Here is a 13195-nt window from a genome sequence, read left to right on the forward strand (position 1 = left end):
AAGAGATTTCCAAGAGATTCGACTGTAAAAGTTAATTCCAAGAGATTTGACTGTCAGAAGTTAATTCCAAGAGATTTGACTGTCAGAAGTTAATTCCAAGAGATTTGAGAAGTTAATTCCAAGAGATTTGAGAAGTTAATTCCAAGAGATTTGATTTTCATAATCCCAAGAGATTTGACATTGAGAAGTTAATCTCAGAGGTTTGTTTTTGACCTTGACCTGATCTTGGAGGAAAAGAGAATTTCAGAATCAAAAGGCCAGAAACCCGTTAGAAGAAGAAGCTCAGAAGCTTAATTGGCCAAGGTCCAGGAAGTCACGTGCTTTTTGTAAATCGATGTTTCAGGAGCAGTTTTTAGAAGTGGAAGCGTTGTGAAGACGTGGGCAGTTAAAGAGGCAGTTATCACCGGCAGTTTCCACAGACGCTATAAAAGGGAGAAGACGACGACGATTTGAACCCCAGCCAAATTCAACAAAAACTCAATACTCTCAGGAGATTATCAACACCAAAAGTTTTTATTTTATGCAATCCTTTGTAAACGCTTTACAGCTTTCGCAATTTCAATCTTTTGTTTTTAAACATTATTTCAGCAGTAGTTCATTTACAGTTTTGAATTTTAGATTTTAATTGCAGAAGTTTATTCTTGTTTTCAAAGTTTCTCTAGGAGTTTTTCTTTACGAACTTTTAGATTTTTTACGTCCTTTGAAAATCTGTCACAATCGCTTGATCAATTTTTAATTTTCAATTTGAGGTCCAACCTCTGGCACGCCCGCACACACTTCAAAGGCACCAACCGTTTTCTTAAAAAACAGGGAAACAGTATCTGACATGTTTTTTTATATATGTATATTAGATAGATCTATGATACATCGTATATACACCATTGATATATTATTGGTAAATCGTCGATACATCAGTGATATATCGTAGGTACATATGCTTCTGTTTTTTAATTATTTTAACGAAGTGACTTTTGTAGATACACTATTGATTGTAATTTGTATAACCAATCTGCAATTCAAAATGATTATTTTCAATAAAATAAATTTCAGAATGACCAATACATTGTAGATAAATCGTAAATACATATCTGATACATTGCAAAGCGGTATCGAGATTGACATATTGTTAGTAAGCATTTAGAGCTATTTTGATGCGGAAAAGATTACCATTTGTGATGCAAGAAGTCATATTATTTCTTTTATTTCGATGCGGAAAAAATAGTTATTTACAATGCAAGAAGCATTTAAAGCTATTCGCTTCGACCACTTCCAGAAAATATATCTTTAAATTTGACATAAAATGGCTCCATTCTCTTTTCGCATACCGTTTTCAAAAAGATAATAATGTTCTCCAGTTTTTTTTTTTTTAACCAAAGGATAATGTTCTCCAGATACATGAAAAGATGAAATCACTATTATGACCATCTACAATATAAGAAGAAGAATAATCAAACAATTGAATACCAACCAATAAAAAACATACAATCAGTAGAATAAACCCTAGATATAGCATAATAATCATTACTTCCTTAATAATAACCACTTTCATGATGGCGGCAGCGGTAACCTCTCAAAGCCACCGCAGCAGGACAATACTTTGGTGGTAACTACAAGCTATCACATTTAATGTTATAATATGAAATTGGTAAGTCAGGAACCATCATCAAGTCAATTAGACAACACAGGCGCGTGGATCAATGTGCATGAGCTGATTCCGGGCGATGAAGAGCGGATCATTGAGATTTCCGATATGCAGCGGCGAGACCCGGAAGGGAGAGTGCCGTCGTTTTTCCCAGCGCAAGAGGCGTTGTTTTTTATGCACTACGTTTTTTAATTGAAGAGGATAATTGTGATGGTGGTAGAGGGATTAATAAATTACAATCAATAATGAATATTTGTGTTATGGTACCAATGTTATAATTTTAGCATGTATTTGAGTAAATAATGAATTATTTAGGAATAGTTTTTTGATTTTTCCTTCTTATTAACATTTTGATTTGTTCTTTCCCAAGTAATATACACTTCTTATCATTTCAATTTTAACTTTAATAACATTACATGGAAACTAGAGTATTCAGTATAAAAACCTAAAGTTTTCATAGGCGCCTAGTAAAAATTAAAATTTCAATTGGTCACCATATCACTAAATGAATGAAAACGACGCAGAAATATCAAGAACAACCAAAATATGAAAAGTTAGAGAAAATTACAATACGAAATAAGTTTATATATGAAGTGTTCAGATAACAAAACATCAGTTCAAAGACTGGGTGTAAATTACCCGCAAAAAAATCATAACTTGGTCGCCATAAGCTATTAATAAGGACCAAAACTAAATCGGGTCATGTAATTTCAGCTAAGAGCTAAACTTTAGGGACCACATTTAAATCCCGTCCTTTAGCTTTCAATGCCAGTTCGCAGTGAGCAACTCTGCATTTCAACACGGTGGTCCACTTTTAGTGAACTCCACAGTCCACACAATTTTGTGGATAACATTCTGGATTTGTCATGCATAACCAGAATCGTCACTAATTAGTGCTTTTTAACATTAAACTTAAACTTACAAGCTGGATGGACTACTAACGATCACAGGCCGGGGCAGTGATATCTCCGTAACCAATTCCCCTACGTTTAGTTGGGAACATGATGAACAAAAAGCTACCGAATAAACCAGCTCCTAATGGCAAATTTTTGATGAGTTGTTTCTCATTAGGTCCTGCTTCATTGAAGAAACATAATTGAACATTAGACCCACTAATAGCAAAAACCAAGAACACCATTAGCGACGAAAATGCATGAACAAAATCTATGAAAGTGATTTTAAAGTTATCCATCTTAATCTTATCTTGTTCCAATTCTTCTTCTCCACATCCGTCGTAGGAATCGCAATCATTAAACAGATACAAGCCTTTGAAGGTTGCAATACCGTAATAAAGCTTACCATTGCCGATGAAGCTATCAGTGAATGAGGAGAGAAAACATGATAGTGAACAGAGAATAATTACGGCTAAGGTCAGGTACTTGTTTGCTCTAAAACATTCGCCATTATTCGAAAACGAAGGAACTAGGGTTTCGAATACGAGAACTGTTCCTGTTGGTAAAAGGTTTGATAGATTTGCTGCACTAGTTGCTAGGGATTTTTTTGTTACCGACGGTGGTGCTGCCCGTGGTAATGAAGGGGTCGGTGGTGCTGGCTGTGGTAATGAAGGGGACAGTGGTGCTGGCTGTGGTAGGGAAGGAGGCAGCGGCGGCGGTGTTGTTTGTGGTGGCGTCAGAGCTTGGTTAGCCATGGATAGGTTCAAAATTATATATTTAGTCGGGGTTCATGGCTGTGGTTTATATAAGCAATGCCATGAGAACTTTACGACACTTCAAATAAATTACTCAGTTGAATAAGATATCTCAAAATCTAATCTTAATAAAATATTTCTGCTAAATATCGAAATTAATTTTGATAGGACTTTATTAGGTAAAAGGTATAAAAAAAGCCATCTAATTTTTTCAATTATACTAAACAAAGACATTTAACCGCCTGAACTCGATTTTTTTTAATACAAATAACCTATTGCCGCTAACAAAATCTTCACTCCGTTAAGTTTATAAGTACAAGATACAAAAAAACCATCATACTTTTTAAAACGGACAAATATAACCCTATAAAACATTAAACCTTATATTTATTTTTTAGACAATTATATTATTACCTTAATAAACGTAATAATTTAGCATATTTTAGTATATTTAGCATATTTTATATAAATTATATTTATTATAATTTAACATATTTTATATAAATTATATATAGTATTTGAAATATAAAAATATTTTTCAATCAATAATAATATATTAATTATTAATTTTTATACATTCATTAAAATATCTATGTATATACTTAAATATTATAAATATATAATAATATTATCATTTCTAAAAATATAATGATAATAATAATAATTGATGGAGTCTGCCTTCTGAACCGGTGAGTGAACCTGCAAAACAGGGTAGAAGTTAACCGGACGGTGGTTGTCCGATTAACTCTCCGATGCTAAAGTCAGTTTAGAGCTTTGAGCAGCGTTTTGAGTATATGAATGTAATTGTGATTCTAGGCATACCTCGTGCTCTTTTTATAGTAGACGAATATACCTAGTAGAGTTGTATTAGGTAGGTGAATCCTACTTTGTAGGGATTCGGCCGTATCTTGAGGATTCTCCTGATTTGTCGAGATCTACCTTAATCTGATAAGAGTCCTATTTAGGAACGTCTTCCTAAATAGTCTTATCTTCCTAAAGTAGAGCTTATCCTTCCATATGTAGTGTTTGTGTCCAAATAGGACAAGGTTTCCATATTTAGTCGTTTATCCGAATCCCGGACCTGACGCGCTCTTGGCGGATCATGTGGGATTCGGTCTTTATTAGTGTATTACCGAATCTTAGAGATTCGGTATCTCCTTCATATCTTTCCGTCTTCAGGGGGAGTCCGGTGTCGCCTGAGAGTGGATCTCCTGCAACTCGGCTCCATTATACTTACAGTAGGATTCGGTATCCATCATTAGCCCCCCCGCAAGTGAGCTGAAGTAGTTTGGCATTTATGCCTTAGTGGATTTTAGCTCTTTTGGAGCTGAGTTCTTTTATGCGGGCGAGTCGCTTTGCATTCCGGGCGAGTCGTTTCATATGTTTGTGGGTGACGTTTCTTCTTTAGTAAGATTCTGTGTTGCCACGTGTCGGCATTTAATGATTTAAACGGTTAATGATTCAAAAGCATTTTGTATTTAATCTCTTCGCATTTCTTCTTTTCCCTCTTACTTTGCTTTTCGAATTTACTCTCATTTCTTGTAGCTATTTCCTTTTCGTTCTTCGTTTGATTGTTTGATTCTTCGTGACTTGTTTTCTCCAGATTTTACAGGTATGTTTTCTTTCGTCGTTTGGATGTTAATATGGCTTTCTTCTTTGTATATTCTCCATGCTTTATATTCTGGAAATTTCTTCTGTACTTGTTGTTCTTTGATGTGTTCTTCAACGTGTTCTTCAATATATTTTTTGTTTGATCCTTATTTTGTGTTTATGTTTGTGATTCCCTGTTCTAGGATGCCTCTTAGTCGAGTGGAAGATGCTTGCGCTGCTATGGCTTTTACCCGATCGAAGCTTCGTAGGGATGAAGTCTTAGATATCTATTTTAAGTATAGTTTTCCTTTTGATTATAGGGTAATATTACCCGGTGCCGATATGGCTGCGTCTGACTCTCCCGGATCTTCTTGTAGGGCGGTTCTTTTTGAAGAGCAATTTGCTGCTGGTCTTAGGTTTCCTTTGGATCCCTTTTTAGTAGAAGTGTGTAGGGATTTAAAGGTTGCTCTAGGGCAACTTTACCCTGGTACGATTAGAGTAGTGCTCGCTTTTTCGGAGGCATGTAGGCTCCGGGGCTGTGCCCCTTCTCTCAAAGTGTTATATCATTTTGTAGACTTTAGGAAGTGTGATGGCTGCTTCGTTTTCGCCCTTGGTAGAGAAGGGCGATCTCGTATTTATCTTCCTTGCCTAACCAGTCGCTGGCGAAGGCGCTTCTTTATTGTCTATCATAAATTTGCTTTTCTTCATTTTTCGGATGGTTTTTCTTCTCATCCAGTTCGGAGCTATTCTTCTCCTTTAAGTTTATCCGAGTCAAAGCTTGCTTTTGACATATCTTCCTGTAGTATTGTGTCGCGTCCCCTTTTAGATGTCTTGGTTAATAGTCATCTTCGGAGTCGATGGTTTCCTTTGGAGGATCCTCCTCGAGACTTGGCGGATCTTTGCTACTCTTTTGTTCAAGGTATATTAATTTGCTTAAGTTCTTTTTAATGTTTCTTTTGTAGGATGTCTTCTTCTTCTGACGATTTCCTTTCCGGATTTCAAGTAGATTTGGACGTTCCGATGGGTGGTCCTGACGTTCCTATCGCCGACGTTATTCCTGGCGACATTGTCGTGGATGGGGCTCCTGTTGATATCCCCCTAGCTCCCGCCGAGGTAGCGTTGCCTGAGGTTATTGTTATAAATGATGATGATGGTGATGACTCGGCTGTTCCAGTCGGCGACGAGGCGATTCCGTCACTACTCCCCCCTCTAGCATCATCTATCGTTTCGGGGGGAGTTGGGGGTGTGGCCTCAGAGGGGCCTGTTGTTGCTGATTCGGGGGAGATTTCTTTAGGTCGAGACCCGGATTCTCCGTCTAGAAAAAGACGTCGAGTTGTCGATGATTCTCCTACGAGGGAGAGTTTTCCTGGAAGCTCTTCTTCTGCTCCAGACTTGGTTCAATGGGTCGAAGGTCAGGATCCTGCCAGTTTGCTGAATCCGAGAGTGCTAGCGGAATATATCCGGACTTTGGCGATTCCTGATGATGTCACGTGGTTCTGTGGTAGGCCGGGTCAGGAGCTTTCCGATCTGGCTTGTTTTCATGGTTTCTCTGTAAGTGCTTTCTTTCTTGAGTATAATATGTTTTTTGTATTCAGTTGCTTTCTTATTTGTTTATTTCTGGTGTGTAGGCCCTTCAATCTGTTCTGGTATTGAACGACCGCCGACAGTGTGCCGAGGAGGAGGTCGAGCGTCTGTCTGCTCTTTTGGCGACTTCCGAGTCTGAAAGGGCGAAGTTGAAGGCCTCTTTGGAAGAGCATGATTCCCTTCTGGCGCAGCTCAAGGCGCAGGATGCGATTAATGATCGCCAAGTGAAAGTGATTGAGAAAAAGACCGATGACTTGACTCAAGAGATCGAGGAGCTCATTCGGATCAATTCCCTTGTTGGTGGGGAGAGGGATAGTCTTAGAACGGAGGTTGAAGGTCTTCACATCCGTCTGCTAGATACGAAGGCTTTTTACTCTGCTCTGATAAGCGAGTATCGCCTTGCGATTGGGAAGAAGCTTCTGGAGCAGAATCCCAATATTGATCTTTCTGGGGTTAACGGGTTGGATCCCCAGGCCATCGCCCGTGATCTCCTCGTCAAGATTTCTAAAGACCGTGTTTAGTAGTTTTCTTTTGATTGTATTTGCTGATGTATTCGCAATTTTGCTTTTTGTAATTCGCAATTTATGAATATATTTTTTTTTCTTCGAAATGTGCTTTTGCCTTATCTTTATGTACTTGTCTTGCCTCGAGGGTTACTCTAAACCCTGTTCTTGGCGTTGCTTTTTGTAGAGTTAATCTAAACTCTATTTATTTTTGTTTTTGTTTCGAGTTAATCTAAACTCTTTTTTGGCGATTCGCCTTTTCTGAGTTAATCTAAACTCATTTTTAGCCTTTCGTGGCGATTTGCCTGGTTCGGCGATTTTGCTTTGAGTTAATTTAAACTCACTTTCTTGGCTTTTAGCCTTTCGTGGCGATTTGCCTGGTTCGGCGATTTTGCTTTGAGTTAATTTAAACTCATTTTCTTGGCTTTTAGCCTTTCGTGGCGATTTGCCTGGTTCGGCGATTTTGCTTTGAGTTAATTTAAACTCATTTTCTTGGCTTTTAGCTTTTCTTGAGTTTGATCTTTAATTTATTTTTTCTTCTTTCGTCTTTGATTTAATCATTCGTGGCTGTTCTTGATTTTTATTTCTTTATTGGTTCGTCTGGCTAATCAGATGGTAGCGAAATTGAATTTTTATTGATAAAAAGATGGCATACAAAGCATTAAAGATAGATTTGACGCCATCTGGTAAGACGGAGAGTCGTTACCGATGATGGGTCGTTTTTCGTTCCTATTCTTCCTTCTTTTCGGTCTTGTTTTCTTGGAGATCCACCACTGATTCATCATAGCACTTCTTGGCTATTCCTTGGTCTCCTCTCAGCGTCACTACTCCCTTTTCAGTCGGTACCTTCATTGCCAGTGCTCTGATGCTGGTTACCGCTGCCGAGTCATGGAGGAAAGGTCTTCCTAGGATGGCATTATATGTCAATTCCATGTCCACTATGTTAAATAGTGACATGATTTTCTTGTTCATTCCTCTTTCCGGGCCGATTATTACTTCCAAGGTAACTGCTCCCAGCGGGGTGATGGAGGGTCCACCGAGTCCTGATAGCGGAATTGGGACTCGGCGTAACCTTGACGCTGTTCCTCCCAACATTTTGTATGCTGCATTCGTCATGAGGTTTACTGCACTTCCTTCGTCGATAAGGATCCGCTCCATGTTCCAATTTTCAATGATAGTAGTCACTACCAAAGCATCGTTGTGAGGTGCTTTGACATGTTCATAGTCTTCTACATCGAAGATCACTGGCGGCATGTGAGTTTCTCGTATGTTCATTACTTCCTTCCTTTGCTTCCTCCTGATCGTGGAGCTACTATGCCCTCCACCATTAATCATGTGTATGGTTCCCAGAATTTTGGATGGGCGCTCGTCTTCCTTTTCTTTTGGCTTGTCTTCTCTGTTTCTTTTTTCTCCCTTGTCATTGCTCTTCTCTTTTCGGGCCACAAATTTCCTCAGTTCGCCTGTGTCGATCATTCTTTCAATCTCGACCTTTAAGTCTCTGCAGCTATCCGTTTCGTGTCCGTAATCGTCGTGAAATTTGCAGTACTTTCTGGTGTCTCTTGCTTCTGCTTTCATTTTGGGTGGCCATACCACGTTTTTGATGTTTTCTTTGATCCACATGAGGACATTAGTTCGGCTGGTGTTTAATGGAGTGAAGTTATTCTCATCATCTCTGGGATCGTATCTCGATTCATATCTTGTCTGGGGGGCGAATCGTCTGCTTTCTTCGGGTCTTCCTCTTCTGTCATCAGGTTTGGACTTGGTTTTTTCTCTGGATCTCTCTTTTGATTCTTTTCCTTTCGCTTCCTTTCCGCGAATCGCCCTTCGCCCTTCGTCTAACTCGAAGTATTTCTGAGCTATGCCCATTAAGTTTGAGAAAGTTGTGGGTTTATTGACTAGCAGTTTGTCCACCAGCTTTCCGAATCGCGTCCCGTCTCGCAATGCTTCTGTCGCCATGTCGACGTTCAGGTTGTCTATCTTCATAGCTTGCTTGTTGAATCGTTCGATGTAGCTTCGCAGGGTTTCTCCTTCTTCTTGGATACAGGCTCTTAGGATACTGGTAGTAGTTTTAGCTGGGATGTTTGTGAGATATCTGTTGAGGAATTCTGTTGAAAGCGAAGCGAAGCTTTTGATCGAGCCTGGTTTTAATTTGTTATACCATCTCTGGGCTGTGCCCGTGAGCGTGGTAGGGAAAACCCTGCAGAGGATGGCGTCTGATACGCTGAGTAGCCCCATGGTTGCTGTGAACCTAGAGGTATGATCTCGGGGGTCTCCTTCCCCATTGAAAATTGGCAAGGTCGGCAGCTTCATGCTGTACGGGATGGTTTCCTCCATGATCTCGGGCGAGAGGGGTGATCCCTTCAACCTGAGGTCCTCTATATCCAATTCTTCAGATTTTAGTTTTTTGAGCGCTTTGGCGATCTTCTCTTCTAGATCTTCTTCCACCACATATGTGGCTTTGCTTTTTTGGGGTGTTTCTGACGATTCGCCCTCGCCTTCTTGGTGTTTTTTCTTATTTTGTTCTTTCCCTGCATCTCTTTCTTGTCGCTTACTCCTTGGTGGGGCATCTTCTTTTTCCTTCTCCCTTCGTTCGTCTCGTTTCGTATTCAGACCGCTTCGGGCGTCCTCCTGGTTGTGCTCATTTCTGGGTGCCTCTGGTGATTCCTCGTTAGATTTTTCTCTGTCAGGACTTTCCTCTTCGCTGGTTTCCTTTTCTCGCTGGTTTCTTGCTTCGTTCCTCTCTTCGTTTCCTCTGGTCCGAGGTTCCTTGCTTTTGTTGTTTTCTGCCCTTGTCTCCCGTCGGCCTGGGTTTGCATTTCCTGTTCTTTCTCTTCTTCTGGGAGCTGTAGGGCTGAAGTTTTCCCTTAGCATTCTCATAGTTTCTTCGTGCCTGTCGTTTGTTCTTTTGGCCTCATTAGCCAATCTGTCAAGATTTGCCTGCACAGATTCTAGTATCTTTTTCAGCATTTCGCTGTGTGGATCTTGTGTCGCTGCATTTGGTGTTTGTTCTTCAGTGCTTAGGTTGAAAGCAATTGGGATGCTTCCTCTTATTGGATTAGTTTGGTACTGGGGTGTTGAGAAAGAGAGCCCTCCGGTGTTGCTTTTTTCCCCGGAGTTGAGAAGCCCATCTTCCGTCACGTTGATTATCTCCGGAGTGCTTTTTGGGTCCATTGGTTGTTTGTCTTTCAGGTTTACTCTTTCAGAAGTCATCTTCTTCAATGAGATTTGTTTTTGAGTTCAGAAAAGCTCCTTCTTTTGAAGTTTAGTTAAGCTTTTCCCACAGACGGCGCCAATTGATGGAGTCTGCCTTCTGAACCGGTGAGTGAACCTGCAAAACAGGGTAGAAGTTAACCGGACGGTGGTTGTCCGATTAACTCTCCGATGCTAAAGTCAGTTTAGAGCTTTGAGCAGCGTTTTGAGTATATGAATGTAATTGTGATTCTAGGCATACCTCGTGCTCTTTTTATAGTAGACGAATATACCTAGTAGAGTTGTATTAGGTAGGTGAATCCTACTTTGTAGGGATTCGGCCGTATCTTGAGGATTCTCCTGATTTGTCGAGATCTACCTTAATCTGATAAGAGTCCTATTTAGGAACGTCTTCCTAAATAGTCTTATCTTCCTAAAGTAGAGCTTATCCTTCCATATGTAGTGTTTGTGTCCAAATAGGACAAGGTTTCCATATTTAGTCGTTTATCCGAATCCCGGACCTGACGCGCTCTTGGCGGATCATGTGGGATTCGGTCTTTATTAGTGTATTACCGAATCTTAGAGATTCGGTATCTCCTTCATATCTTTCCGTCTTCAGGGGGAGTCCGGTGTCGCCTGAGAGTGGATCTCCTGCAACTCGGCTCCATTATACTTACAGTAGGATTCGGTATCCATCAATAATATACCACAGCTATTTTAATAAAATTATTATATAATAACTGATGTGTTGTTACTCAAATGATAGATAAATAAACTGTCAAGATCGTGGATTCAATTCCTCTCACAAACGCTCCCCTTCACTCAATTATAAAGAAATATATTATATAATATTAAATTTACATATGATTGGTATGTTAATATATATTATTTTAATATATTTATATATATATATATATTATATTTTTTAAAATTTAATATTATTATACATTTATAATATATTAGTACATAAATAGATATTTTTAGAATGTGTAAAAATTAATAATGTCTATAAGACATTAGTGAATGAAAAATATTTTATATTTTAAATACTATATATATAATTTACATGGTATTTTCTAAAATTAAACGGATATGTAGCATTTTTGGGGCAATAATAGAAATGTTTAAAAAAAATTATAAGATTTAATATTTTTATACAATTTTATTTGCTCTTTTTAAAAAGTATGACGGTTTTTTTGTACCTTATACTTTAAACTATAACGGAGTTAACATTCTGTTATCGGCAATAGATTATTTGTACCAAATAATCAAATTCAGATGAATTATATGTACTTTTTTTAGTATAATGGGTTATATATACCAAATGAAAAAATTTGATGGTTTTTTTTTACCTTTTGCCACTTTATTATTAAGACTTGAGTTGCACCAGTAAACGACACTTTTTTTGTTATATCAATGACCACGTTTGGCATAAGATCCAAGGATAGAAAAGTAAATGGTTATTTTGCGGGGGATAAGGAAATATAGCTAACCACTTAGATTTGATAGTGTTTATATTACCAATTTTATAACGTTTATTTATACCAATTACATAGAAAAGAATGTAAGATGTGTAAGATTTCTTTTTTTTTTTTAGAATCAGAATTGCATTATATTAATAAGAATGAACAGTTACAAATTCGTTGATCGGAAAAGGAACACTTTTGTCAAAAACGCAATTCCCACCAAAACAAATATCCCATTTGACTAGCGCATGAGCCACTTGGCCACAAGTTCGGCTCGCATAGTGAAAACTCACCACACGAATTTCGTAATCAGTCAGACAATCGTCCACCACACCCAACAGGATCACAAGGACTACAAACAATTTGCAACATTCATTGCATCCATTTCACACATTACATTCAAGCCAAAGTTGGCAGCTTTTACTTCAACAATTTCGGTGTTGGAGTAGTCGTGTAAAACTGAAATCCCAGACCAAATTGTAGCTCCCGTAGAATCTCTGCAGACTGCACTTAGGATTGATAAACCTTTCTCCGAAGACACTGCAACAGCCCCCGTAGAATCTCTGCAGACTGCACTTAGGACTGATAAACCTTTCTCCGAAGACACTGCAGCGCACTACTAGAAATCAGGCATTTAGCGACGGATTTTTCCGTCGCTAAATGCCTAAAATCCGTCGCTAATTGATATTAGCGACGGATTACCGACGGACTCAGTCCGTCGGTGGATTTCTGGTCGCAAAATTTTTTACCGACAAAAAAAAAATTAGCGACGGAATTTAGCGACGGATTTTAATCCGTCGCTAATTTTTTAAAATTAAAAAAAATCTTTTTTTAATTAAAATCGTAAAATGAAATTTTATTTAATCAATAGCCCACCGTAACCCACTCACCCGTGATAGACCACACACTGTCACACACCAACAATTCTCGCAATCGACCCAACTTCCCAGTAGGTCACCCATCATTGAATTGCTCCCATCCAAAACTCTTTAATTTTGGAGTTCCCCCGCGCGCAGCTCCATTTTAACCAACTCAAACTCTTATTACATATGTATGTATATTATATTTAAATATAACTAAAATGAGGAAATATTTACTCTCGTAATTTATATACTCCCGCATTATAAAATAATTATTTTTCATACAAATTATTTTTTAAATAAATAATTAATAAATAATTATTTTAATAATTATTTTAAATAAAAACAATTAATTAATTAATTTTTAATAGTTAATTATTTTTAATAATTACTTATTTTTAATAAATAAATGTTTTTAATTAATAAATATTTTTTTGTTAATTAATATTTTTTTAATAAAATAGGACTTTTAGCGACGGATAGTTTAATCTGTCGCTAAAAGTTAGACATTAGTGACGGATTAAACTATCCGTCGCTAATTGATTACTTTTAGCGACAGATTCTAAAATCCGTCGCTAAAAGTGCATTTTTTTTAGCGGGATTCATCCCGCCATTTTAGCGATCACTACTAGAAATCAGCTAATTAGCGACGGAATTCAGCGACGGACATGAATTTCGTCGCTAATAAGAATGTTGCCGACGGATTTGCCGAC

At 38.1% G+C, this 13195-nt stretch overlaps 2 protein-coding genes across 5 annotated transcripts; one reads left to right on the plus strand and one right to left on the minus strand.

Annotated features, from left to right (window-relative positions):
• Positions 1–1010: 1010 nt before the first annotated feature.
• Positions 1011–3370, minus strand: LOC126664628 (protein DMP10-like). Of its 4 annotated transcripts, none has more exons than XM_050357127.2 (2): positions 2565–3370; positions 1011–1425 (listed from the first exon to the last, which is right to left on the minus strand). In XM_050357127.2, exon 1 carries the CDS (start codon positions 3288–3290, stop codon positions 2580–2582), a length of 711 nt encoding a protein of 236 aa, XP_050213084.1. In that variant the 5' UTR covers positions 3291–3370; the 3' UTR covers positions 1011–1425; positions 2565–2579. The 4 variants fall into 4 exon arrangements, with proteins under 4 accessions (XP_050213084.1, XP_050213083.1, XP_050213082.1 ...); XM_050357126.2 differs by lacking the exon at positions 1011–1425 and adding an exon at positions 2088–2106; XM_050357125.2 differs by lacking the exon at positions 1011–1425 and adding an exon at positions 2207–2430.
• Positions 3371–5766: 2396 nt separating this feature from the next.
• On the plus strand, positions 5767–7067 carry LOC126664626 (uncharacterized). The gene is made up of 2 exons (XM_050357120.2): positions 5767–6431; positions 6509–7067. Exons 1-2 carry the CDS (start codon positions 5844–5846, stop codon positions 6983–6985), a joined length of 1065 nt encoding a protein of 354 aa, XP_050213077.1. The 5' UTR covers positions 5767–5843; the 3' UTR covers positions 6986–7067.
• Positions 7068–13195: the final 6128 nt, after the last annotated feature.

The sequence above is a fragment of the Mercurialis annua genome, linkage group LG1-X, assembly GCF_937616625.2.
Source record: "Mercurialis annua linkage group LG1-X, ddMerAnnu1.2, whole genome shotgun sequence".
NCBI classification, from domain to species: Eukaryota; Viridiplantae; Streptophyta; class Magnoliopsida; order Malpighiales; family Euphorbiaceae; genus Mercurialis; species Mercurialis annua.